A 27,993-nucleotide genomic window follows, 5' to 3' on the forward strand; every position below is an offset into this window, starting at 1 on the left:
CTGTTTCGATCAGCCCAGAAATGACATTACCTGCAAGGCTTCCTTTTCCAACACAAACCAGAAATCATGGCAAGGCTTCTGTTTGCTTTGTGCAGAACAAGTGAAAAACGTTCCACACACACATTGCCTAAATACATGAGTCAAACAAAACCCAGATTTCCCTAAATGAATCTGAATATCTTACCAGAAACACTTCTACTGGAAGATGCACATCCAAGAGGACTCACACATGGGTCCATCTGTTGGATGGCACGTTGGGAGGACACTGGCCTCTTCAAAATCTTCTCTATTGTAAGTCCCTAACCTGTAAAAAAAGGCAAAAACATCTTACAGCTGGCAACCTCAAAAGCCTGTATACCCTTAGCTTTCTGAAATCTTATTTCCAAAGTCTTCTGCTTTTCTGCAACTTTTGTTTCCTATCATCTGAACATTCAGAAGCAAACCCCCAATATTTCCAACTAAGTTCCCACCAGGATGCCAATCCCACCTAAAAAAACAAGGAAAAAAATAAAAAAAAAATAGCAATAACAACTAAAATGCCCAGTGAAAACCATGGAATCCCATGCAAAAACTAAAAAAAAGAAAATAACAAATAAAAATAATCAAGAAACTGAGCTTGAGACTTTCAAAAGGGAATGTTCTCCCCTTAATATAGAGGTTTGCACCTTAAAATCCTCCAGGCACTTCAACATTAACCACCACTGCCTTTTTTTTTTTTTTATTATTATTTTTTTTAATTTTTCCCAAGCAACCGGGCTGCCTGCCCACGACACCCTCAGCAATCCCCTGACCCCTCTCCCAGCTTCTGCGCCATGGGGTGAAGCTTGCGAGAGCCCACCTTCCCATTCAGGGCTGTGATTATGCTTCCCCCGCCACGCTGAAAGCCCCGTGCGGAGGGGAGGGATGGAGAGGAGAAGAATCCAAAGGCATTCTGGCACCCCGGCCCGATAAGAAACTTTAGCCCTATTCAGCAGCTGACAACCGCTTGTAGAATATGATCTTAATCCTGTTTCTAACATTCTTTCGCCCTTCGGCCGCCCTATTCCAGGCTGTATTCTTCTAACCGTCGCTTTAGCAAATCCCCCAAATAGAATTACTGGAGGGAGATAAACATCAAAGGGAAATTCAAGAAATCTACAGTAGGTTCACACAGTAGGGGAAAGAGGGGCAGGTGGGGGCTGGTGGAAAGGGCCGTCTCTCCCCTCACCCTGTGTCCTTTTCTGGTTGCATTCCTACGGGCTGCCTCCGCAGTGCGGCCCCACAAACCTGCTCAGCAGCCTGCTATTTTTAGTATTTTATTTTTTATCCTGCTTGAGGCTTTTTTTTTTTTCCTCGGGAGGGTGAGAGCTCGGTGGTGCAAAGCGCTGTACGTAGCCATCGTGTGTAAAAATAACCCTTCCCTCAGAGAGGTGCACCATGTAAATGGAGAAGATGGAGGTGGGGGAAGGAGAGGAGATTTTCCTGGTAGGAAGCAGAAATGGGGAGACGCCGAGAGATTTGCCCAGCAGCATGCAAGAAGTCTGCTGTAGAAATGAAATGAGTGAACATAGTTTGGGAGCTCCCAGTAATTCCCATCAGAAGTAGGAGTTTTCAGCACTCAGAGACGTGTAAACCCAATGACCTTCCCTGAAAAGCTCCCCAACACAGGTTACCAGCTCCTGCATGGGAAGAGTGTACATCTGAGCCCATGAGAAGCGCTCATGTTTGTCACGCAGCTGTGAGCCTCCTCTGTTGTGCATCACACGCCACCTTTCTGGGGCCAAGGAAAAGGTGGGATGCCAAGGACAACGCCAGTCTCTCTATCCTGTCTCACTTCAGTCATCTAGAAACCAGGGACCTGCTTTCTGCTTGCTGTGCAGTTGATGAAGGATGAGCTCCTACCAACCCCAACTTCACATGCTGTCTAGCGTGACCAAGGTGAGGTATGGCCCAGATGTCCTTCAAAGACCCTTTCCAACCCAAATTATTGCTCTAAATACTGTGATCCAAGAGGAACTGCCTTACAACAAGACACAGGCAATTTGGGTCATTAGAGTGCAGATAACTGAGAGCACCAAGTTATCCCCAGCACTGCAAAAACGTCCCCTTGCTCACTCTCCCGGGATCACCATCGTTCACACTGGCTCTGGTTCACAGTTCCATCCACACCAGTTCCATCAGAACTTTCTTCTTAGCCCTCCCCAGCGCTGCAGCTGAACAGCTGCTTGAAGAAGGGTGCAAAGATGATGAAGCCAAACTTTTGTTGTATTAGACAATGCTATGACAAGCCACAAAAGCCACTACTTGCAGCTTGGGAGATCTGGACTGAAATTTAGGAATTCCTGACAGCGATGGTGGTACAGCCCTGGGGCAGGACATCAGAGGTGGGGCATCTCCATCCTTGGAGAATTTAAAAACTTGAGTAAACGCAGCCATGGCCAGGTTTTGGCACCAGACTTGCTCCAGGCAGAAGGTGGGTCTGAAGAGCCTAAAGATGCCCCAGCACCACCCAAGCATGTTCCTCAGTTGCCAAATGTTTAAAAAGCAGTTTTATTCTGAAAAAAATGTTGTTGCAAGAAGAGCACTGTGAGACTGTGTAGCAGCTTCCAGGAGGTAAAAATCTGATCAGCTACGAAAGAATAGAGAGACCTAAAAATAGAGTTCCCACCGCCCACACCGAAGGATTAACTTTCAGTTAAGAAACAGGGCAGCCTTGACCTTGAGCAAGTCAAAGATGACTGTCTTGCTGCTGTTGTCTCCACTGCCCCATTACATGTGGTTTGGAGAAAAGGCTTCACATTCTTCATTCTGGTTTTCCTGTTTGCCAAAGGAGGCTGAATATCCTTGTATGTTCATTGATGCTCTAGATTCACAGCTCGTCAGCTTTACCCCGGATCTCATGAGTCCAGCTGGATTGCAATGGCTCATCACCCATTATCAGGGCATGAGCTATGGTAGAGTCTTTACAGCTCTTTTCTCTTGCAATTATACATCAAAAGGTTTTTGATTCAGTGCAGAAACCCTTTGAATATAGCACGCTGATTAAGAGGTCCACCTTACAACAGTTATTTTGCTTTTTTTAACTCATTTTGTGGTTTTGGCGTCCCGCCTATGCAGAAAAGGCTGCATGGGGGGAGGAGACACATTCCTCATTTTCATCACATTCAACAAGAGGGAAAAATCACAAGAGACTGTGCCATTTTCAGCCTACGCAACTGCTGCCACGGATTTTCAGTGGAAGTGCTTGATTTAAGCCATATGATACCTATGAGGTATTTTTACAGCCATGGACAGCCCTGATGGAGCCCACAGGACATGGGGCTGCATCTTGTCTCTACTCATCTCTGGTTAGACCTGAGATGGAAAAACACGTCTGATTTTGAGTACCACTTCAAGAAAGATGTGTATTAGCTGGAGAAAGTCCAGAGAAAAATAAGATTAATAGCTGGAAAACAGCATAAAGAAAAATTAAGACTATTGATACTACTGTGTAACCTGGAGAGAGGAAAGCAACGGGAGTTTCAGATACATGCCAGCTTTAACTACATAAAGGGCTGTTGTAGAGCAGAAACAAGTACCTTCACAATGTCCTCAGAAAACAAGGCAAGCCCTGTGCTTAGAAAGATATTCTTTGAATTTTGCTCATCAGAGTTTATCTGGGGTTTTATGCCCTGTCAGAAGTTTCTGGGTCTCATATATCTTTGGGATACACTCCCTCTCCCACATCATTTGATATGTGGGTAATAGTTATTTACTTCTCACACTTTGTGTGGCCCAAGGACTCAACTAGTGCTAGACTGGTCCCCAGACCTCTGTTCCACCTTCATAATCTAGTCTGTCACCCTGCACATCACAAGCCAAAGGACTTTGGTGAATTAACTCCCCCTGAAACAGGGAATCTATCCTCTGGTCCAAAGTCTGCCAACAAGGACATGCCCCCCACCTCACCTTCAGCAAACAGTTACTGTGGTTAATTACTGTCACAGTTCATGTTAATCTCGCTATGAGGTCCTGTCTCATCCTAAGGCTCATACCTCCTTCTCAGGTTGCTTGAGATTTCAGCCCTGATTGCTGATGGCATCCATGGTCCTGCTGGTTATGAAAAGCTCAGCTAGATCAGTTGCACAGGGAGGCTTAAGTGTTTCCAAGACCATAATGAAAATTCCTTTCTGCAGAAACTGTGACCCAGACATGAAACTCAACCCTCGGTGGGAGACTTCTAATTTCATAGGAGACAAAAGCCAAGCACACTAAAAAAAAATAGAATTGTCACTCTCTCGGGGAATGGGGATTTATCATTCAGGTGCAAAGGGCTCCATCAGCCTCCACACATTGGTTTACTCAGGGTGCGTTTTCCTTGGGATTTATTTTAAATCAGCAGAATGGGTTCGGGAATACTTTGTGTCTGCCTTGTCTGGACAGTGGGACAACCAGAATGCTGGACAGTTTTCAGCATCTAAGGCTCCTTGTTTCACCCTGAAAGTATTTATTTGGGCTTGAGGACTGGTTTGTTGAAGATTTGGGAGATGGGATGGTGACCACAGGTAACTTGCTTAGATGGTGCCTCTAGGCAGAGAAAACAACCTGGGGGGAGCACATCCTATCCATGGGGATGGGGTATTCAGCCACCTCAACCATTAACTCTATTTTTTGTTTATCTGATGGCAACTGCACTCACCAGAGACTAGTCTATATGTCCAAGAAGCCCCTCCACGTCTGGCTTGATGTCAGGGTGTATGAGCCCAGCACCAAAACTTCCACCAGCTGGAAAAGAGTAAAGATACCTGTGTATAAATTGCTCTTTGATTTCACCCACAACAATGCCAGCTCTGATTTGCGTTTAGTTAGAAAAATATTCCCACAAAGTCTGTGCCTAAGGAAAAAATCAGCCTGTGGAAATCTTTATCTCCACCCCCATGGGTGACCATGAGCTTAACAGAGAGAGGAGAAACCAGAGAAGGGGCAGGGTGGTACAGTCCCCGTATCGATACTGCAGCTTTGTGGTCTAGAGTCCCAATTCCCTTTCTTTCCATGAATTTCCCTACTGGCCTCTCTGCTATATCCCTTCTCAAAGGGTGCAAGAAAGAACGTGCCTGTATTCAAAGTGCCGTAGAGAAGGGTTACAAATGTAGACACCCACTGCGTCTAACGTAGGAGATGCTTTTGTACAGCCAGGATCAGGGCTGATCCCGTGTGCTCGTGCTCAGTATGTTCAGGCTAAGCACCACTTCCACATCTGAATGAGTCCCAGGATCCCACCATATTTCCACCCCACCCCCCTTCCCCAGGGAAAATGAAGAGTCGGAGGAGTGGGGTTTGTGGGCTGCAAAGCACCCACGTGCCACGTGATGTGATCGCAGTGCAAGGGTGTCCTCATGCCAGGGAGGCTCTCGTCCTTCCTCCACGGTGGACCACTGCCAAATCGGCTTCTGGGAGGACTCTGCTTCTCATTTATTCCTCCTGGGCCTGTCCATGCTTCCCCCCATTAACCTTGCCAAACTAGTTCGTTCTTAAAACAGTTCCAATTAAGTGGCTTTTCAATCAGTTTGATCGCAAGTGCTCTTGCCAGAAGTGCAGCACACCCGCGAAATCAGGTATTTCCTGCAGGATAGCTACTTTCTGAAAAAAAAAAAAAACAATTTGGATTTTCTCTTGGAAAACGATCAGCTCGAACCCAGAACTATTCGGCCTCGTTGCCAACATTTTCCTTTTTATTTCTTCCAGAATTTGGAGTACGTTCTCCCCCTCCCCCTAAAATTTTGTTCTCAACAAAATATTTCATGGATAAAAAGCAAACCCAAAGCACTCTGTCCTGGCTTGGAGTTCAAACAGGTGGGAATTTTCATACAGCCCGGACCTGGGGCTTGGAAAGGCTCTGACTTCCCAGCAAAGCCTGTTCAGTAAAGTAGCTCAGAGCACCCACGTTAGTCCAAGGTACACCTCCAACCAGTTTAACACTGGGAAGGCTAACCCAGTCTGAATAATTTCAAGTAAATTTTCTTTCCTTTCCAGTTCATATTTATCATTTGCTACCAGCAACTACTGAGAGACATACTTTCAGGGTTGTCTCTTTTCCCCTTTCTCAGCCTCTTGAGGACCAAGTCATGATTTTGTGTGCATCATGTTGTTTCCCCCGTTCGATACTCACTGGTCCAGAGGATCACTGTGATTTTTTACAGCGACAAGGGTGCGCCCGGTGTTTATTCACCAGACCCGACCGCTGTGACACAGAAGAGCTGGTCTGCATGCCCCCCTGCTCCTAACGCCAAGAGATTAGATGGGGAAGCCAGATAGCCTGGCTCTGGAAGCAAGCAAATGAGCAACCCTAAATACCTTCCTAGACCCGGTGACCATAAGTCCTTGGCGGTGACTGGTCCTTGTGGGATAATGCCAGGAATAGGCATATTAAGCACATGAATGTCAAGTCCTAATTCATCTCTCTAATGTTGTACAGTAGCAGGACTGTACCCCCCTGCTGTGGTGTAATTTCACGCTGAGGAGTCTGATGGGGCTTCCTGCAGACTGATCCTTTATGGATCAGAAAACTCACTTTCTCTTTGTGTTAGAGAGACCAGAGATTATCTTATTAACCACCTCCACGCCAGCACAGATTAAACATGGGGCTCTGCCTCTTCCAAGGACTCCTTTTAGTGATTCTTTTCCCCTCCTATCGGTTCATGTCACAGAGGTAAAGAACATTAAACACCCAAGTCTCTACAGCGGGTTCCACACTTACATGAGCAGATGGGCTGTTTTGCTTTTTCCTGGCTCAGATGCCACACTGGCCTTGCCTGCACCCTAAATCAGTTTAAGCAGCTTGATGCATCCACATTAGAGCTCCTGTATGCCCTTTCCAGGTTCTTTTCTCCTCTCCTTTCCCCAAAAGAGGCAATGTTTGAACTGCTTCAGAGTGATGCCCTGGAGGTACCACCAGCCCCAGAGCTGCTAGCTTGACTGCAGAGTGGGTCCACCTTGGGCACTACACTCCGTAGGACATGGTCAGCTGGAGGAAGGGCTTCTTCTCTTCTCCCATCTCAGTCCACCAGACTGCCACTCCTGCATTTGACTTCACAAACATCTCCAGACCATGCCATGGGGTCAGCAAAAGGTGGCAGTGATGAGTTAGGATGTTCCTGTGGCCTCTCAAGGCGGCAGGCACTGCACATTGGTCAGGAAAGGGCTGCAGGAGGGAAGGCAGAAGTCCAGCGTATTCTCAGGCACTCCTCAGGATGGGGGATTTTCCAATCTGAGGAGACAAAAGCCTTCTGCTTTCACCACTAGACCACGGCTGCCTTCCTGAATGATGCCAGAGGGCCACCCTGCAGCCATGTCCCAGCGTGTAACAGGGGATGATAGTTTATAATCTCATTTTCTGGGCTGGCCGCCCTTCTGCTGCCTCTCATGCTCCATGTAAATCATCTGGAGTCCGATTTCTTTGGCTCACAGGGCCGTTCTTCCCTCCTCTGCTTCTAACAGGCTCCTGGCCGAGTAGGGAGCTTGCCAGTGAAGACAGTCCCAACAGTTGCACCAAAAAACCTGCAATTCAGTCTGGATTGGACAAAATGCTGCAGCCAGGGCCAGGCTCCCATCCATGCATAGTTTTGGCAGATTGGGAGCAGCTCCGCCATGCTTCCATCTCCTGCCCAACGTGTATGCACCTCCGCATCTATCGGCACGGTCTCCTGAATCAAGGTCATCCCATCCCTTTGTTGCTTCACCTGATGCACTTAAAAAAAGCAGTTCAATACAACCCTCAGTGGATTTCAATTAATTTTAGGATATTGCTCATATCTGCTTGTGTTGTGTCAAGCTACAGCCCTGGTGGCAAGTTTCGCTGCCACCAAGAGTCTGTTCGCAGCTAATGAAAAATAACCTGCTTTTTATCTGCAGAAAATAGCATCGCCTGGGTCTTATCATGGCAAATTATTTAATGTCTCCCCAAGCATTCAATAGTCCTTCCCTGTCTATAAGGCTGTGTAAACCTCTTTCCAGCTGCTATCCTGCTGCATGGCTGAGCACCCCAACCTGCAAAGCAGAGCCACACACCACAGTCACAGCTGTGCCATCCCTTCAGGCAGGGAGCCAGAGTGGCCCCTGACATTGCTGGAGCCAGAGGGGCTCATGAGCCCTTTCCCGGGTCCCTGGCTCCTCTTCCCCAACCAGGTCACTTGTTCCCTGGAAGGACACAGGACGGCAGGATTCCGGCTTAGGGAGAAAAGTCCTGTAGTCCTTCCTGAGGACACAGCAGCATCCCAGCGGGATCCCAGGGTCAGAGGCAGGTGGTGAGCCTGCAGCCTACCTCTGCTGACTCACAGTGAAGAACAGAAAACACCAAGCCCCTAAATTTCCAAGCATCTGGCCCCCTCTTGTTTGCAGAGGAGGGAAAGCTACCGATCCCGCTTGCATTACAGCCTCCCCGGGAAAGGGGCTGTGCCGGAATCCAGCACCCCGTGTGAGGCCGCAGCACTGGCTGGAGAGCCCAGGGCAGGGGTCCAGCCTGCAGCTGCCTCTCCCTCTGCCACAGTCAATGCCATGGAGACCTCTCAGAAGAGAATGGCTCAGTCAGGGGCTGTTTTTAAGAATTTGATCATTAATAGGTTGGGGTTTCTTTTCTAATGCAGGGAAAACAGTGAAGGATTTGTTGATTTAATTGCAATATTATTCTTGTTCTGATTTTCTTTTTCCATAAGGGAAGAAACAAACCGCTCTGTTCTAGCCCAGCTTTGCTTAAAGTACAGCAATACACAACAAACCAACAGCAGTGAGAAACCTCTTCTCAAATTCTCCAGGAGGAATTGAACTATTTCCTTTTTTTTGCAAACAATTTACTTAAGAAATCCCCTGGGGGAAATATGTAACTTGAACCCTTGTTTTTTTCATTTACAATCTGACAACTCTCTCCTTTGCCCACATGAGCTGGGTCAGGTTTGGCTTGGGCTTGGGGCTTTTACGCTTTCTTTCCAGCCAAGCCCATGAAGGTGATGGGGGAAGACTTATGAAGGTGATGGCAGAAGGTCTATGAGGGTGATGGTGGAAGGTTTTTGGGGCTGTGTAGGGCCTGAGATCCCGCTGGATGGGAAGCACAGCTTGCAGCCATGAGGCAGGCTCTCCAGCCAAGGAAGCAGAGCCGAAGCCATCAACAGCAGAGATCACTGCGGGCTATGGCTGAAGCAAACCAGAAGGCAGCTCCCCCGAGGAGGTGTTAGAGCGACCCTGTGTACGCAGAGCTGCTCACTTGCTGTGGGACTGAAGCACAAGCTATGGGAGAGCTTTTGCCTCCCTGCACAGCAGGAGTGGAGCTGCAGGGCCCCGTGCAGCTGCTGCCCACGCAGCAGCGGGCAGAGTTAAGGGGAGAAGCAGGGAAGGCAGCATCCCGGCAGCACAGTCCGGGGAGCGCCTTCATCCTGCAGAGGGGAAGATTTTCAGCCTGAATAAATGCAAAGCCCTCTATTCTGCCTGGCACAGTGGGTTTCCATGAGACTCAGCCCATGCCTTAACGAAGGACCCTTCCCAATCCGCGAGCTGGCAGATCCCAGAGCAGAAGGAAGGACTGTTTGTTTAGACCTATGTGGGTTAGGCAGCTCAGACTTTATTCTTGCACTTTGATAGGTTCCTAAATGAAAATCCTATAATATTTTAAGCAGAACGAGTTCCCATGAAAGTCATTTCCAAATCGCCCAGCTCATCCTACCTGTCGGCTGGATTCTCCATCCCCACTGGCCTAAGCCCGGTGTAACGTCACTGCTCCCAGCAGCGTTACTCCGGGAGCCGAGTCCGGCCCTGCCGCAGAGCACCGGCGGCTGCTGCCTTTAATGAACATGTGAATAGACGGGAGGCTTCGGAGCAGAGTAACCCTGCAGTCAGAAAGTTCTCCAAAGCAGCTCGGGAGAAATCATACTTTATTCCTGGCGGTGCAAATAACTGATAGGGACTGGCTAAGAAGGGTTCATGCAAATACTCCCGAATTAAGCTCCGTCTGAAGTTAGAAAGGAAAGATGATAAACACACCCGGCTTTAAAACTGCAAAATATGCTTTGCAGGCATGAAACTGGAAGAGTAACAAAACTATCTGGCATCATATTAAACGGCAAACCATTTCTTGTTCTTAGGGCTACAGCTACCTAAAACCAGAGTCCCATTAAAGAGTCCTAACTGTTATTTACACTTCTAAATCTTAAAACCATTAACAAAAGCCACTTAATTCAATTACTTTCCCTGGGCGCTGATGTTATTACATTATTGTCACGAAGCTGAGTTTAGCTCTGGGTTTCTCTTTTTTTTCTTTCTTTAAATTCATTCCTCTTTTCTCCACGCCGAGTGCCTCCCCCCACCTCCCTGTCTTCCTCTCCCCCGATGTCATTGTGTAGAACTAATGGGGTAAACTGAAATGGTATCTGTCCTCATTGACAGGTTTATGAGAATTTAATAAAGCGTGGCGCGGATAAAATGAGATATTACAAGGCCACACAAAGCTGATTGACTTCTCCACGTCAGCATTTTTATTCGGTTATTTATTTATTTCTTTTCAACGCAGGGCCGATCTCGCCAGTCTTCTGGTAGTGCTGGCCCAGGAGAGATGAGAGGGAAAACACGGGCAGGGGGAGGGATCGATCGATGCTTTCCGGCTTTCCAATCGTTCCGGGAAGGTGACACGGCAGGAGTCAGCGAGGGCCCCCTCGCCACTGTCTCTACGTGTTCATGCCCCTCGTACCTCCACAGCTCTGGGATGAGCTTGCCAGCAGGTGAGGGTCCCCGCCACTTCTCCACCAGGAGGTCTGAACCAAGGACCAGCTGCCAGTTGTGCAAGACACTGCACAGATACTGCGCGTGGATGGGGCAGGAGGTGCATCCGTGTTGCACAAGTTGGGGTTCCCTATGGGGATGACATCCGCCATGATGCTAAAACGGTCCCCCCCAGCTCACCTGGTGAACCCCCCCAGACCACAAGGATGTTTACACCCATCAGCAGAGCAACCACAACGTGCAGTAGGGCCTAGGAGGTCCTCAAGAAGGATGCCACCAGCCAACTCCACCAAGGTATGGGCCTGCTCCGTGCCTCAGTTTCCCCGCCGGCTGCCCATCCAGCTTGTGTAAATGTAAATTGCATCTCATCCAGGAGCCTGCACAGATCAAACCTTCCCTCTGGGAAAATCAATGGGTATACTGAACTGTGTGCGCTCCCATCCCAGGCAAACTGGGAGAGCTGGGGAGCTGGGCTGTGCGGTAACTGGCTGGCTGGCTCCCTCTCCTGGCCTGTTCAGAAAGCAGAGCTCTCAAAGAAAAAAAAAAACAACAAAACCAACCAAACAAAAAAAAACCCCACAAAACAACCAACCAACCAACAACAACAACAAAACCAAAACCAAAACAAACAAAAAAAAACCCCAACAACGACAAAAAAAGAATAAAAAAAGAAAATTCAGGTTTTGTGTCCTTTTTTCCAGGCAAGAAAAAACACAGTACCGGTGGCCAAGGAGGTCTGGATTCAGCCCAGCCACACTCGGAGATGCACAAGGGCTCAGGACCCCGCTGCAACTCAGGACCCCACTTAAATCTTGACCGCAAAATACAAAATGACATTGCTTTGGGGGAAGGCTGTTAGGATTAAACTTGGGGCTGGCCCTGTTAGCCTCAGAACTTGGCCTGTGGGGCTTCAAACACAAATAATATTAATTGTTTCCCCCCGTCAGAAAGATGAAGTCAGAGAGGGTGGGGATGCCCTCGCTCACTCGGAAGCGCAGGCAGCCTGCCAGGTTTGAGGCACGGTCCTGGACACCGCAACAAACCCTGGCAGCAGCAGAGCTGCAGGGCTCTTGAGCACTGACAGCTCGCAGGGTCAAATCCTGCTGGGACATCCTCCTTAGCAAAACCAACCCACCGCAGACGGACCGACAGCAAAACTCCCAGCATTGCATAAAACCACTTAAAACTGAAATCAAAGCGCAACTCCCCACGAAAGCTCAGGCTGTCCCATCACCCAAAGAGCCAGAAAAAGTCTTTCTGCTTCTTTCAACACTGCTTGCAAGTTCCGAGTACATAGCGCAAGGTTTCAGGACGGGAGGAGGTTTCTGCCAGGCCAGCAGCTCAGCCCTGCTCTCTGGTGGCTCACACCCGAAAGGCCGAGCGCACCCAGCACCCAGGTCTTCTCAGAGCAAGAGACGCTCACCATGCCCGGCCTGGGGTTCCCCGTGGGAAACGGTCTGTGCTCCTCTTCCTTTATTCATTCAGCTCCAGACACAGCTCAGAAGGCAGCTGCGCACAAGAAGATGGAGATCACAGAAGGGTTACCATTTCCATCACTGGAGGGGGCCCGTGGGCTCCATGGAGAGGCTGCAACCCACCACCCTTCTTTCAAAAGCACCTCCAAATCCTTTGCAAGCATCCTGCTGCTCCGCGCAGATTGCTCACAACCCCTGCAACAGCCTTTCCTGCAATGCCCCAGTCTGTAAACATCCCCCCGCCCTGATGTCACGTGCCCTTGCTGAAGGGCCACAAGGTGCAGAGCAAGCTGGGGAGCATTTCTTCTAGATTTGCCCACCCCACCGCCGCTGAGATGTAGCCATGGTCCCAGCCCCACTGATTGGGGCAGCATGATGGGCCCGCTCAAAGTGCAGGGCATGAGCCCTGGCATCAGGTCCCTGGGGACACCACCTCCACCATTCCCACCACCACCACCAGTCTCCCAGGGCTGGGCAATGACTGCCTGTGACCCCAGGATTAGTTTTATCGATCCAACACGCCATGAGGCAGCATCCTGTAAAGGCTGGGCTCATCCTTTGCCATTCTGAGGAGTATTTAATCATCTTCTCCATACTGGCTTCACCCTGTAAAGTTTTAAACACGGAGACGACCCCCCAGTCTTTGCTCTGTAATGCACAATAAAGAAAAAGAAGAGGTGAAACTTGTGGCGTCGTCCCCTCCGCCCCCAGCTTTGCTGCTTTGGCTCTGCCCACCCCCACTCCCACACACCCCCCCACCACCCCCACGAGCACCAGAGCTGCTCAGCGTGTAAATGTATGTAAATCTTTGGCAGTATCCACAATAGCCCCCTATCTCCTGCTCTCTCTCTGAGCGGCTGGAGTAATTACAGTGTAGCAGTGCCAGCACAAGGCATTTCTGCTGATGAATGCACTCAATCTAAGCACAGTTTTATGTATCATTAATTCCTTTAGCATTCAAAAAAATAACTTTTTTGATGGCAGATAATACTGTAATCACTCACAATTGCCAATACAATTATCTTCATTCAGCTGTGTAAAACAACTCCAGGAGTAATTTTACCCACTTAAATTTTCTTTCTCTCTTATTTTTTCCTTATTTTTTCATGTTCACATGAAATGCAAAGCTGTTTGGACTTAGGTTGCTTTAACACAGGCACTACAAGAAATAAGTCTCCACTCTCTCTTTTGCATAGAAAGGCAGTTTTCAGGGCTTTAACCTATTTGCTTGAGATGCCTTCAGCAATCTTAGTGATCTCTCAAAGGGTCCCCTGGATCCTAGGGACCCCAGTGCTATGATCTCTTCAACTTTTCCTTATTCCCCATCAAGCTACCACACAACAGCTGCCTGGTATACAAGGAGCAAGAGTTTGTGGTCATGGTCCTCTTCCAGGTCAGCTCCTCCTCCACTCTGCTGGTGAAGAAAACAAGTACATGAGCACTCCCTAATCTGCTTCAGAACAGATTCCACAAAGCTGGTACAAACTATGTGTTCAGTCTGCTTACAGTAACTCAGATATTCCACCCTGAAGCAGATTTGAGGGTGACCAGCCCACCCACTGGCAGAGTTCTGGAGCTCAATCAGTGAGGAGGACAAGCACCTTCTACAGGCAGAGATGACTACAAAGCGGACAGCAAAGGTGTCACTGAGTGAACAACTTGGCGGAAGCATGCGATTTTTTTGCAGGGTCGAAAGGAATTGCTCCCACATGACACTGCCTCTTGCCTGAGCTGCCGGGCAGCCTTCCTGCAGGGGTTAAACTCCAGCTCTGAGAGGAGCTGCTTCACCTTCCAGGTGACAAATCCCACTCCAGACTCTGGAACCTACAAGAAGAGGAGAAATGAAGCAAGAGGGACTGTTGGCTGTTGTAAACGAAGCTTGGGTCTTCCTTTAGAGGGCCAGGACCTGGGAAGCTGGTGTCTGGCACCTGGTGGCAGGAGCAGGTTGTTAACCTCTGGGAAACAGTCTAAAAGCCGTAGGGTGAAATGGAAGAACAGAAGTGTATACATTGCCGGCTGAACAGCAGACAATTTCTTACTGCTTCTTCTGAAATAAGGGGCAGCAAATGAAATCAGCCGAGGGCAGCAAACAGGAGCTGTCGCTTCCCTGCAGCACGTGGATGAATCGTGGATCTCCCTGCTGCAGGACGCTGTGAGTGCCAGAACCAGGTTGCTTCACACCAGAAATATCTACACGAGCACACAGCTATTAGTCACTAAAACTTAATCTCTGGATTGAGAAGCCACAGCTCCACAGACACAGGATACAGTGTTAAGGAAGACACTGCTGTGTGTTTATCATGCTCTCAGCATCTGCTCTGGTGTCAGGTGAACAGGGTTTAGCTCGTTCTTCAGCCCCAGCCAGTTCAGCTGATCATGCATGATGTGTCATGGTCAGAAGATGACGCCTTTCTGCCACTCCTTGGGTAACCACAGGGCTACAGCATCTCTGGAGTTGTGGGGGTTCCCACCCAGTCACAGCCCTGTGGACACAGGGAGGGGTGTAGGCTATGGGGAAGGAAGCCTTAACACATCCAGCTGATCATTTCCAGCTGCCTTAGCCATAGGCTCCAGCCCTGCCAGGCAGTGGAGGAGGTGCAGGGGCAGGATCCATGCTCTTTTCCAGCACCCCAAGTTTTAAGCCCCCTTTGCTGCAGCGTATAGGCAGTCTTATGGAGACATAACAGCAGAAAAGCTCCACTTGCTTATCTGGCAAGGACACACCAGTGTCCCAAAGGGACATCAGGGCATCACTCATCATGTGGGGCATCGCTTGCTCCACAAGCCAGCAGCTGGCCCCCCACCCCGGCCCACAGGGAGCAAGGCCAGACCCATTTTACTTCTGGTGGTCCTAGGCACATCCTCCTGGACAGGGTGTCCCCAGCCACTACCTGCCTATGCTGGACCCCCCCTGTTCTCTGCCCTGGCCCATCTGCTGGCCCGTCTCTGCATGCAGGTGGGTCACAGAAGAGACCCACTGCATTCTGGGGTTTCCCATGTCCTGGGTTAATTTCCTGGAGCTGGCTGGCTCCAGCAGGGATCCAAGCCTTGCCACTGTCCTGCCTGATGCCTCAACACTGTTTATTCACCCCCATACACTTGCCCAGGAGAGGGGAGAAGGAGGGGGGTGTGTGTGTGGTGTCTCCAGCAGCAGCTCCTAGAGGCACAGGTGCTCCAGGCATAAATGTCATATTCTGTTTTCTTGGTTTTGCCAAGCTGAACTGCAGAAGTTGGAAATTATTCTTGCATGAGAGATTTTAAGCAGGGTTTAAACTAGGGGAAAGAGGGCTGGAGAAGTAAGTTTGTCTTCCACCAGAACTAGTTTTTCACTTCTGTTTCTCCAAACTTCACCACCTTTCTTGTTCTCTTGTTAGAAGACTTCAAATGCACCTGGTTTCACACCATGCAGAGAAACAGCCCTGTTTTGGTATTGTGCTGCCACAGGGTGAGACCAATGCAGTGGAGGAGAGCGTGAAGCCTCCAGCGTGAGAAAGAAAGGAGCAGGCAGGGATCACAGCACCTGCTCTCCCCAACTCTGAGTGGATTCTATCCTCCTGGCTCACTTGCAAGGACACCCCCACCCCTCCCACTCCCCTCGCAGTTCCTTGTGCCCCGAGTAGTCTGCATGCATACAACTGCAGTGCCCTTGGCAGCTTGCATTACTGTGTAATCCTCTGAGCCCCACAGGCTGAAAGGGGGGGAAGAAAAAAATAAGGAAGAAAAAAAAGTGGGGAAAAAAGGCTGTTCTTGCTTGTCATTTCCTTGACCCAGATAACGGGGAGCTGCTCATCCCCAAATACAGAGCAAGAAGCTATAGGCCACAAGTTCAGTGAGGACTGAGTATATCCAAGGCTTTACCACCCTTCAGCAACGAGCGCCAGGATGCTGTGTACACACGTACAGCGCAGCGTGTCCCTCGGGGGGTGGGGGGGGGTGGGGGGCAGGCCTCTGGCACAAGCCGCTCAGGTGCTGCCAGAATAGCCCTGATGGCCTGACGGTTGAAGTAAAGCCAGTGGCCTGAGAAATAATGCCAGCAAAATCAGGGCTGGAGGTATGTAACTCCATCACATTTTGTAGCTCAGCACCTACCCCAGGGGTGGCTTGGGCACAGCTCGTCCTGCTGGGAGGCAGGGAGGGAGAGAGGACATCCCAAATCCTTCCCAACAGGTTTTCCAGAGTCCTGTGGGCAGCATCTAAACTGGCTATCTTGATGGCTGATGAACTTTTGCAAGCAGTGAAAGTTTTTTTAAAGGCAAACCCCACGTGGGGCTGGTGACAAATTGTTTCGGACTTTCCCTCAAGACCAAGTGCAAGGCCCTGGCAAGCACTCCCCTACCTGCACCGGGATGCCAGGCTGTGGAGTTGGAAGCCACAGCACTTCCCGAAGCACAGGCACACCCCGACCTGCCAGCGATGCAGGGGGCTCTGCCGGGCCTAGGCGGGGACATTTATCGTTTCTTTTTCCCCACGCAGCTGCTTGGCTTCAGGAAACGTTAAGGGAGCCGGGTGTCTTTGGGATAACCCCCCTCCCTGCTTTTTTTGATGCTCCGAGCCAAGGCCATACCCAGGGAGGTGGAACAATTGACAGGGGGATCAAAGCTCACCTGGGGAACGGCAAAGCAAATAAACCATATCAGAGAGAGACCACCCAGCACAGGGAGGGCTGAGTTTTCATCCCGGAGCTTTTTCTCTTCCCACATCTCCTCCTCCTTCTCCCCGCTCGCAAATCAGCGAAGCGGTTAAGCCCCTCCGCAGCCAGCCCGGCCCTCCCCCGGCGCTCCTGCCCCGGTTTGGCCGCCCGCTCGCCCGCCGCCGCGGCAGCCAGCCGGTCCCCTCGGGTCCCGCGGGTTAGAGGGGGGGTGTGTGTCGGGGGGGGGGAGGGGGCGACAGCTCCGTCATGCGGGTCCCGCTGCCCGCCTTGCTGTGCGGCTCGGCCGGCCTGCTGCTGCTGCTGCTGCGATGGCGGCGCCGGCGGGGGCTCTGGAAGAAGGTGAGGCAGGCGCGGCAGCGGCAGGAGCGCAGCCTGGTGCAGATGCAGATGGCCGTGCAGCGCTTTCGGGAGCAGGTGGGTGCCATAAGCCGCGCTTCTCCCCTCCACCCCCCACCCCCCACGGGGTTTTTTGGGGGGGAGGCTGCGGCGGGGGGCTGAGCCGCCTCCGCCCGCCCGGCGATGTCCATCGCCGGGCGGGCGGAGGCGGCTCAGCCCCCCGCCGCAGCCTCCCCCCCCAGCCCGGGCGCAGCGGGCTGCCAGGCGCCATCCCGGCACCTCGTACGGAGCTACAGGCGTTTCGGTGTATTTTTTTTTTTTCCTTTCTAAATCTGTACGCGCATGCACGCCCACCCCCCACCCCCCTCCACCCCGATGCCGCCCCCCCCCCCCGCGGCGGCGCAGCGCTGCGCTGGATGGGGCGGAAGCGCTTCCTGGGGGCGGCCGGTGCGGCGGGGGATAACGGGCGGCGCAGGCGCCAGCGCGCAAACGCCGGCTCGGTTCTACGGGTTGCCCGGTACCTTCTGCCGCCTCGGTCGAGGGGGGGGGGGATAGCGGGAGCCCCACGGCCCTGAAACCCGGCTGGCCCACGCCGTGCTCCTGCTAGCCCGTGGGGCTGCGCGGGCTGTGGCAGGCTGGGGTCCAGAGTCCAGCCTGGGGCAGGGGGAAGCTCGGAGCTTTTTTTGGGGTGTTTGTTTTGTTTTGTTTTTCCCCCAAAAGTATTTATCAGGTGGTGAGGAAATCTTTGCTGGCCCCAAAATGCCACCCCTGCTCTCAGCCGAGGGGCTCCCTGGCTTGGGCACTTCCCTGTTGGGTATCTGGGTGATGCCACGAGAAGGGCACCGTGTCCCATTCCGTTCTGGAGTGATGTCCATGAATGTGCCCCCAATTCCCGTCGCGGTTCAGCAGAGAGCGGTCACCCAGTGGTTCCCCCAGGCCTGGCCAAGACCTTCCCTGGGAGAGGGAAAAGGTTTCTCTTAGATGTGGTGAGCCTGGTCTGGCGGGGATGGCGAGGCTGTGGGAAGCCCGGCTAGCTCACTGCTGCCGGGGGAGCAGGATTGCGGTCCCGAGGCAAAAGCTGCACTTGGCAGATATTTTATTTTGGATGGGTTACGGTGGGTGCCATGGGGAGCGGAGGAGCCTGCCAGCTGAGGCAGAGGTGTGCTATTGCCTGTTGGATCTTTCCCGCAGCACCCCTCCGTGAGCATGGTCTCCATCCTCTCTCTGCCTTTGCCAGAGCTCTCCAAGAAACTCCGGGATGGCTCCCTTCCTCCAGAGCACGTCTTCTATTCCTACGTGGGCAAGGTGAGGAGCAAGGGTGGTAGGGCAGCATCTCGCCCGTGGTGGGACTGGCTGGTTTTTGGGGGGAGAAGCCCAAATGCTGGTTCAAACCTGGTTCATGTGCTGCTGGGATGTCACTGCCCGGTGGTTCGTGCTGGGCCCTTTCGTGCTTTTCTGTGAGCGAGGGGGGACCTGGGCATCTGGCTACCATGGCTCGCAGCTTGGTTTGGAGCAGCAAGCTCAGCACCTGGGGAGACCCATACATTCCTAGGGGGGCCCGTACCTTCCAAGGGGCGGGTATAGCTACAGGGAAGTTGCAGAGCATGGCTGTTGTCTTGCCTCTATCTCCAAATGGGTTGGTAAACCCCAAAGGCTTGGTGTCCGCTTTCATTCTCTACTTTTGCCACGATGCTCTGATCACCTCCTGGGTTCACACTTTGGGCTTACCATTTTATGCCACCCCAGATGCTCAATCAAGAGAATAGCCTTTGGTATTCTGCTGGGCTGAGTGCCTCCCTTCGTTACACACCAGCTGGTGCTGTGGTCCCCCTGTGTCTGGACAATGTTTTGGAGTTTGGCATGAAAATACCTTGGAAAGGAGCAGAAAGGGCTGCCCTGATACCAACGACTCAGATGGGGAGGTGGAAGAGGGGGAAGAGGCAGATGTCCTTTGCAAAACAGAAGGCTGCTGTGCGGCGCGGCGGGCTGCGTCTCACCCACAGGCTTTGTCTGGTTTCCCCAAGGCCCTTCAAATGGCCACCGAAACCAACTGCATCACAGAGTATCTGCAGGAGAGTGAGACCCAGCTCCGGAAAGCGAAGCTGGCGGGGAAGCTGGGTTTGCTCTACGGGGTGCCTGTCAGCATCAAAGACTCCATCAACTGCCAGGTACCGCCGGCGCGATACCGTGTGTCTTCTGAGATCCCCGTGGTTTGAAGTTTGGTGACGGGAAGGTTTGACCTCAGCATCGGGCTTGACTTTGTCACAGCTGATGTGGGTTGGCCTGCCCTGGCAGGCGGTGGGGTTTGCTGCCTGTCTGCCATATAAGCCAGCAGAAAAGGCTGGTGAGATTTACTGCCAATACGCTGTGCGACGTGTGCGTGGGGGGTGGGTTGTTGGAGGTGCATGCACCTGCTTACATACATACATATATATATATATATAAATAAAAGTATGGAGGCAGGGGGGAAGTGCAGTCCTCCATTTGGAAACCTTATTGTCCTGTGTTTCCAGGGTCATGATTCCACATTAGGATTTATAAAAAACCTCAATAAACCCATGGCAGAGGACAGCGTGTTGGTGCAGGTGCTCAGGAGACAGGGGGCAATTCCGTTTGTCAAAACCAACGTTCCCCAGTCCCTCATCAGGTAGGTGGGCACTTGTGTTTCTCTCGGGTCTAATTCTAATTTCCCCAGTTCTTTTTAAATAACAACACCTGGTCCCCATCCTTTATGTCTTTTAAGTTTAACTTTGAACTTTAAAAAGCAAACACATTTACACTAAGGACAAAAATTAACTTTAGTTCCAAATGAAAAAAAGAGGAGAAAAGGAGACAAATCGGTGCCCATCTGTACTGTGCTGGGTGGTTTTAAATCACCTGTTTGGTTGTTGTTGGTTTTTTTTTTCCAATTAACCCCTCAGAGATGGTCCTGTTAACTGTAACAATACAAACACGTATTCATGGAAGGGGAAGCTAGTTAGCTAGTTAAGCTAACGACCTTAAATTATCCTGCCCCCAAACCTCCTGTTGTATCTGGCAACACCACTCTTGACGTCAGTGATGCGGGGTGAGTTCAGGTGTGCTCTGCTGGACAGCCACCCTGCTAGTGTCTCTGTGTCCTGCCAAGTGAACTCTGGCAAAGCTCCTCCGTGGAGGACTGTTGCCCAAGCCGTACGAAATGCCTTCCTTAAGGCGACACGACGATGACTGACCAAGTTGTTCAAAAAGCCACTCAGAGGGGTTGCCCTAGAGATTATCGGATTTTGCACTGGTTCCTAGGAGAGTCCAATGTTCAGAGATTGCTGCAGTTGGCATTTGGCCTGTTCCAAAGCAGGGGTATAGCAATGCTGCCTCACAGGAGGGGCCTGGATCAGCTCCAGGGGGCCTGCTTTAGATGTCCAGTGTCACTTGGGACCACCTGAACAGGGAGGCTTTCCAGGAGGCTTGATGTATTTGTGCTGCCAGAGGATCTCACTGGGGCAGGTGTGATGACACTGAAATGAGCTGAAGAGAATCCGGTCCTGGGACTGCTGTGAAAAGGCTGGAGGTCTTCATGGGAGCTTTGGGAAGCTCCCTCAGACTAAATGATATCGATGTAACAACTAGCAAATTATCTAATTACCTTCTGAAGGTCTTTTTGTAGTGACTGGGGTCCACAGCAGCAGGTTTCTACACTCCTCTCATTTGCAATCTCTCTTTTCAGCTATGACTGCAAGAACTTAATCTTTGGTCAGACATTCAACCCTCTACTCTACACCAGAAGCCCTGGAGGCTCCTCTGGTGGAGAAGGGGCACTTGTAGGAGGAGGTGGATCCATCTTGGGCTTTGGGACAGATGTAGGAGGGAGCCTGCGTTTCCCCGCTGCCTTCTGTGGGATCTGTGCACTCAAACCCACCGGGAACAGACTCAGGTACTGAGAGTAATGCAGTGATGTGTCTGGGTGAGACCCACCCACCATCCTACCGACTGCTGTGCTGGGACACTCTTACTCCTTGGGCAAGGGGGAACTGGGAGGAACCGGGAGGGCCTCACTTCTCCCTGCTGCCCGGACATTTTCTGGGGCCTGTATGGAGGGAAGCGTCGGTTCCCCCAGCATTGGAGACGGGGAAATCTTCCCCATCTGCGTGCGAAGAGGGTGGTTGTTCCTGACTGACAGGGCATAAATCATTCTGTCCTAGGTTGGGTCTCTCTTGGGCTTCCCCTTGACCCTTCCTTCTGCCAGCCTCTGCATCTGCAAAGGGAGGCCAGTGTTTTCCTCATTACTTGCTACTGCTTAAAGCCTTTTCCTTCAACGAAAACTACTCAGCTGCTGTATTTTTGTTTGTCTCTTTTCTTTGCAGTAAAAAAGGAGTAATTCCTAGTGTCCTGGGGCAGAAGGCAGGTAGGAATTGATGGTTGTCCCCCAGGGAGGGCAGCAGGGCAGGGGTGAGAAGGACCCTCAGCTGGTCATGGTGGACCTTCTCCAACACACTGAGAGAGAGAGAAGCAGGTTCCCTTTCAGGGACTCTTTCAGAGAGCCACCCCCATACCATGAATCCTGAGAAAACAGAGTATGTAGAAGCCGAGAGGAGCAGGTTGTGTAACACAAACCTCGACACACCCTGTAACCCCCAGGCTGCTGTCTGCCACTGCTTCATGGGAGGTGGGATAAGCAGTCGAAGGATGTGTCCTATGTTGTCCTTGTTGTCATGGTCAACAGAGCTTTTTGTTTAATTTTATAAATCATGAAATGGAGACATCAGGGCACGTGCTGATGGATAACAATTCTGGGTCCATAACGATAGGCCTGTTGGCGGGAAGACACCTGTAGGTATCCCCAGCCCAGTTCTCAAAGGGGAACTGTTGCCAACACTAGACTAAGTCAAAATGTGTGCCAAGAGGCTCTGCTTTTGCAGGACGTGCCCTTGAAAGACCCCCTGCTTGAATGCTCTCTTCTGGTCTCTTCCAGTGGTCGCAGCCGTGGGGCCAATGGCAAAAGACGTGGAGAGCCTGGCGCTGTGCATGCGGGCGCTCCTGTGTGAGGACATGTTCAGCCTGGACAGCACGGTGCCCCCCCTTCCCTTCAACGAAGAGGTAAAGCACCTGAAAGGGGGCGAAGGTCTCTGAGAAGAGCTGGCATTGCTTGGGCTGAAAACACCAGCGGGTCATGGGAGCCCTCCAAAACCTGTGGGTGGGCAAGAGAAAGTGCTGCTTTCCAGGCTCGCCTGCGGCATGGGTGTACTGCTGGCTCCTGCCACCACTGACATCCTTCCAGCTGGTGCTCTCCCTTGCTCCGCAGGTGTATTGCAGCACGCAGCCCCTCCACATAGGCTACTATGAAACGGATTTCTTCACCATGCCGAGCCCTGCCATGAGACGTGCAGTTCGGGAGATGAAGAAGCTGTTGGAGGATGCTGGCCACACGGTAGGATGTTGTGTGAACCCAGCGGCCGTGCTGCATCTATTCTTCCTTCCTACTGTTTGGGGCCCGTGGGTGAACGTCCTGAAAATTTGGCAAGGAAAGGGAGCCTGGAATCCACTCAGCTTCTCTCAGCTTTGATGAAAGTAGATAGCAGCTTCTGAAAAAAGAGGAATTTTTCATGTTGCAACTTGATTTCTCCTCTCAGCAAGACCTCAGTGCTCTTTAGGTGCTGGTGAACACAAAAGGGAGCCCACCCATAACACGTGCTGGGGAGCAGACATGCTGCCGTATGACTTGTCTGTAATGTGGGTGTTTACTCCCAGCCCGGCTGAGATGCACGTTGTGCTGCGTGCTGTACAACCCGGGTCCTGAGGCAGTGCTCACAGTCCTGGTGGCGTACGATTACTGTCAGCTCAGCGTGTTTCCTGAGCCCGATGGACCATCTCTCTTCAGTGCCTGTGATGAGCTCTTGTCCAAGTGCCTGTTTAGTCTATCCTCAAGCCAATTTAATCTCTTCTGCATCATATCCTCTGGCAAGCAGTTACACAGATCTACTGGAATCAAGGAGCTAAGGAGAAAATAGAAGGGCAGTTGCAGACAGCAGATCTTTCATAGCCAAGCAGTCTCCTATTGACCCAGACCCACTTCTAGGGTCTCAGGTTTGTGGGGGCTGTGCAGAGGTTGTCTCCTTTCTCTTCTCTGCCATTTAAGCAAGTCATCTTGTGAGATGTGGTCATGGCTGCACGCCTTCCCCTTACCTTGCACAAGGATCAGGAGTGAAGTGAGGAGCGCAGACTCATGCTCTCTGTCACCCACTGCCAGTTTTGGGGGGACCTTTGTGCCTTGGGGCTGCTTGGACAACAGGGAGGCCAAGCCCACGCTGTATCTTTTCACTTGTCGGTTATTCCTCAAAGGGAAAACTTTCCTTGGGGGAAGGATGGATGGGATGGGGAGGACCTGGTGGCCTCAGGTGCTTGGCCCTGTCCCGAGGGCTTGTCAGGAAATCCTCAGTCCAGCTTAGCTCGTTGCCAGCCCTCGATGGCTTCTCCCAAGCGGCTTGCTTGTGCCACTGACTCCTCTTCTGTTGTCCTTCCAGCTGGTGCCCTTTGAACTCACGAATGTGGACCACATGGTCTTTGACTTCTGCATCAGGGGAATGTTTGCGGATGGGGGTGCATCCTTTCTCAAGAAATTGTAAGTGTAACCTGGAACGGTCTGGTGGGATCAGTGCCTTTCTGTTGAAAATCCCCCCTAGGGTCTGGCTAGCATCCAGGTACAGGCAGCAGATCTACTGGATGTAGATCGTGGCTGATAGACACTGGGATTTGCTGGGGAGCTTACCATCAAGCAATTCAGCTGAACCTTGGGTCTCTGGGACTGTTACCAGCCTTGACAGATGAAAGGAAACTGGGTGCTGATATCTATAAATACTGTGAGAATTGGAAGAGCCCATTCTTCTTTTTGCAATTGAGTAAACCTCTTTTTGTCACCTAGAGATGCTGTTCAGAGGGCATCTCTAACATCAGAAAGCTGATCTACTGTGATTGCTTCCTAACACTGCTCAGCTAAACACACTTTTCTCTTTCAGCAAAGGGGAGCTGGAGAAAAGCAGCATGGGGCTGTTATTCTGGCTGGCGAAGTCACCAAACTGGCTAAAAACTGTCCTCTCCTGGATTGCCAAACCTTTCGTAAGGTCCATTTCTTTCTAGCATAGATGGAGTTAAGCAATAGGTGGTAAATTACTTCTTTCCCATTGCAGTAAGGCTTTGTCATTGAGAAGTCTCTAGGCATTGCTTTACAGCTGTGCTTAGACTCATCTTCAAACTGGAGTGATGATGCTATTTCTGTCTATCCTCTTCCCACTTTGAGGAAAATCCTCTAGTCTTGCCAGAGCACTGAGTCAACAGTTTGTATTTGTGACAGAGCTGTTTCAGAGGACTGGTGTCTGGATGGTGGGAGAAGAGGCCAAATACTCCCTTGAGCTTACGGAAACTGGAAGGAGGGCATTAAGGAGGGCTAGGATTAATGTGAAATATTTTCTTTCTTTTACTTTCTCCTTCTCAGATGCCTCGATTTTCAAGTATCTTAAGAAGTATGAGAGCAAAGTGAGTAAATCTGAGCCTAAGCAAATGTGTGAAGATTTGGGTTTCTCTTTTGGAGAGCAGCAGTGTTTGCTACATCGGGGGCACTGCCCCAGCTGCATGTGTCTGAGAAAATACAGGGCAGAAAACACAAGGGTGGGAGCAAACTGAGAGCAGGTTACGTCAACACCATAACCCTGCAGGGTTTGGCCAACGGTTCCAGTACTGGGGACAGGAGTGAGGGCAGGGGCTCACAGCCTCTGGCTTAGGAACTGGATGAAGCTTGTGGGAATGAAATACGGTGTTGGCTTCGGCACTGATTAATGCATGCATCATGCCATGAGGTAGAGACCCCATCAGACAGGCAGAAGGTAAAGGCACAGGGAAGGAGGCTTGCTCTTCCGTGCTGCGATGTCAGCGTTGAGCAGTTAGTGGTGAGAAAGGACTCAAATCCCATAGCAGACAGGGTGTGTTTCGTGCTGTGCCTCCAAGGCAGGGTGTCTGTCCCCACATCAAAGGATCAGTCCACCTCACACAGCTTGGCCTTTGAGAAGCGATGTGCCTGGGCTTGCACCTTCTCAGCACAGCTGCAGTAACAGGGCTGGACACTTGTCAGGCCAAAGCAGTACTGCACCTGTAGTCTTCAGCCCTCCATCATGGGCAGAAGCAGAAATAAGACCCCCAGCCCTTCAGAGGAAAACCAGGACTTTGGCAAAGTCTTCCCTTGGCTGCAGCCCCAGGAGCAGAGCTAACTTGTGCTTTTTGATGCTCTGCCCTGCCCCTAAAGCTGCTCTTTGCAGCGCCTCGTGATGCCTTTCATCGGTTTTGTTTCCTTTTTCAGTACAGTGGATGAAGTATGGAGTCTTCAACATGAAATTGAGGTAAAGTATTGCAATTTGGGGTTAGATATTTTCTGTTTTATTTCTCTCTGGGAAGAGGCAGATTCAGTCCCCTCCGAGGGTGGGAGATGATCGAGTCACTGGTGATGTGAGGTAGCAACATACATCACCACTCAACAGATCTCACTTGGATGTACAAATCCGTAGCATGTTTAAAGGTTAGAATGACAGATAGAAACATTCATGATCCTGAATCAGACCTGAATTTTTTACTCCTACACTCAAAGACGTAGGCCATCAGCTGCAGCAGACCTGCCATTATTCCCATTCTGGTTTCCTCAAGACCCGTGCCCGTGCCCTGGCTTGCCACGTGCCCCTGCACTCAGACCTTTCCCCACCGCCAGCCTCAGCAGGGCAGAGGGTGCTTTGTGCACTGGGAGGGCTGTTGGCCGAGCAGCAAAGGGTTGCTGCGTTTTAGTGGGGTCAGGCTTGTTGTAGCCCGATGGCTGCTGCTGGTGAAGGCACCCAAGGAGAGCCTCAGCCAGCAGCCATGGGGCAGTGTGTCCACCCCACTGACCACCAGTGCGTTTCCCCGTCAGGAGTTCTGCCACCAGTTCATCGCCCAATGGAAAAAGCTGAACCTGGACGTCATGCTTTGTCCCATGCTGGGCCCGGCTCTCGGCATCGGCTACCCTGGGAAGCTCTCAGGTAGGACTGCCGACAGGGGACCTTGGGCTCCCGCGTGCCGCTGCTGCAGCACCCCACCGGTGGCGGTGCAAAGCCTGCCGCCCCTTCCCCTCGCGTCCCCAAGGCACTGGGCAGCCGTGGGAAGAGCTCGGCTCTTGGGGCAGCTGCAGCCCCAGCTGGTGGGGTACACCCAGAACAACCCCCCCAGAGCATGTGGGAGCCAAGGGGCAGGTTTCCATCCTGCAGCCCTGGAGTCCCCAGTGCAGGCGCCCTATTAGCTGGAAGCTGGCGTATGCAGAGGGGGTGAAGGCTTTCCCTGCAGCGGGCTGGCACTGCAAGCTCCCCCTCTCCCCCAGTGGCAGTCAGCTACACCATGCTCTACAACATCTTGGACTTCCCCACCGGTGTGGTCCCAGTCACGTTAGTGACAGATGAGGATGAGGATGAGCTGAAGGGCTACCAGGGGTACTTTCGGGACTGGTGGGACCGGACCCTGGCAAAGGTGAGTGGTGCCAGGCTCCCCAGGGGCACAGGCATCCCCATCCCTTCGCCCAGACATCTCCCTGCCCACTCCCCTCTCTGTGCCACAGGCTTTTCACGGCAGCGTGGGGCTGCCGGTGGCTGTGCAGTGTGTGGCGTTGCCGTGGCAGGAGGAGCTGTGCCTCAGGTTCATGAAGGAGGTGGAGACCCTCGTCCTGAAGACAGACGGGCTCGTCTGACTCCGGGGCTCGCCTGGAGCAGGATGCCAGCTAACATCAACGCAGGTCATCCCTTGGGCTGACTCGCCCGCAGGACTCTTGTTCCCCTCCGTGAGGATGTGCTGGTGGCTGGGCTGCCTGCTGGCTTTGGGGCACAAGGGGAAAGCGAGGCGAGCTCTGCAGCGGTGGAGCACTTCCAGTCATTGTCCTAATACAGTATTTTTTGTTATCGGAAAGTCTGGTATTTGAAGTCAGTGTTTGTTGGGCGGGGGGTGGGGTGGTGGTTTAAATAACCCTTCCAACTTCCCTCAGGGAAGTGCAAGAACAGGGTCTTTCTGTTACACGTGGGGAAACTGAGGCACGGGGACTGGTTTTGTCTGAGGTGTTCAGGCTCCTGCTTGGAGTGCTTTAGGAAAAGGGATTTTCCCCTCTGTACTCGGCTCCCTGAGGATGAAATCTGGTGTTTTCCCTGCTGCAGACCAGCAATCCGAGGCCAAAGCTGAGCCTGGCTGCAGTCCCTGGCACACAGGGAAGGGAGCTGGACTGCTTCCCACCACACAGGGCGGCTGGCACCCTGCATGCCATGGGCGGGGGAGTCCGGGGTGATCATTAACTCCCGTCTCCTTGACACACCCACTCCTGCTTGCCTCAGAGCAGAGGTACAAAGTTTTTCAGCTCATGGTATTGCACGTGTAAAGCAGCGTGCCGGGGTCGGATAGCCAGCTGGACAGCCTGCCCTGCATGTCCCCCCCGCTCCTGTGTGGCAGAGGGGGCTGTGCCAGGTTTTCTAGCTGCTGGCAGCGCTGACACCAGGATTGGCAGCACCAGCTGCTGCGGGCAGGTTTCAGAAAGCACTCCAGAAAGGGATGCCACAATGCAAAAGCATTTTCCCAATGCAGCAATGTTGCAAGCAGATTCTAACAAAGCTCTGGCAGGATTTATGTTTGGTTTTTTAACGTAAAGAGTCGTGCAAAAGCTGGGGGCCTCTTTCAAGGGCTGGGCGGAGAGGTTTATCCCAGCTCCCAGGACCCTGGTTCTCGTATCAGCAGGCTTTGAAAAAAGGAAGGGAGCTCCAAGCATCCCAGGACTGAATGCTATGTAAA

The 27,993-nt window shown here is 51.7% G+C and overlaps 1 protein-coding gene and 1 long non-coding RNA gene across 2 annotated transcripts; one reads left to right on the forward strand and one right to left on the reverse strand.

Annotated features, from left to right (window-relative positions):
- Positions 1 to 381: 381 nt before the first annotated feature.
- On the reverse strand, positions 382 to 16,195 carry LOC308071442. Its single transcript, XR_013931205.1, has 3 exons — positions 12,341 to 16,195; positions 12,146 to 12,231; positions 382 to 10,852 (listed from the first exon to the last, which is right to left on the reverse strand). It is a non-coding gene; the product is annotated as an uncharacterized lncRNA (long non-coding RNA).
- Positions 16,196 to 17,089: 894 nt separating this feature from the next.
- FAAH (fatty acid amide hydrolase) lies at positions 17,090 to 27,126 on the forward strand. Its single transcript, XM_080406845.1, has 15 exons — positions 17,090 to 17,262; positions 18,376 to 18,489; positions 19,209 to 19,352; positions 19,698 to 19,831; positions 20,888 to 21,094; positions 21,525 to 21,565; positions 22,133 to 22,257; positions 22,463 to 22,588; positions 23,682 to 23,779; positions 24,174 to 24,273; positions 24,650 to 24,690; positions 25,508 to 25,547; positions 26,105 to 26,213; positions 26,549 to 26,694; positions 26,783 to 27,126. The coding sequence occupies exons 1-15, from the start codon at positions 17,095 to 17,097 to the stop codon at positions 26,909 to 26,911; spliced, it is 1,722 nt and encodes a 573-aa protein (XP_080262971.1). The 5' UTR covers positions 17,090 to 17,094; the 3' UTR covers positions 26,912 to 27,126.
- Positions 27,127 to 27,993: the final 867 nt, after the last annotated feature.

The sequence above is a fragment of the Falco punctatus genome (assembly GCF_963210335.1).
Source record: "Falco punctatus genome assembly, chromosome: 11".
In the NCBI taxonomy this organism is placed as follows: Eukaryota; Metazoa; Chordata; class Aves; order Falconiformes; family Falconidae; genus Falco; species Falco punctatus.

Excerpts from the sequence above, each read along its gene's own strand:
- FAAH (XM_080406845.1), top strand. The coding sequence starts at position 17,095 with ATGCGGGTCCCGCTGCCCGCCTTGCTGTGCGGCTCGGCCGGCCTGCTG. Across the intron at positions 22,258-22,462 it reads CCCTTCCCTTCAACGAAGAG|GTGTATTGCAGCACGCAGCC; the intron begins GTAAAGCACCTG and ends CTTGCTCCGCAG. Across the intron at positions 26,695-26,782 it reads GGGACCGGACCCTGGCAAAG|GCTTTTCACGGCAGCGTGGG; the intron begins GTGAGTGGTGCC and ends TCTGTGCCACAG.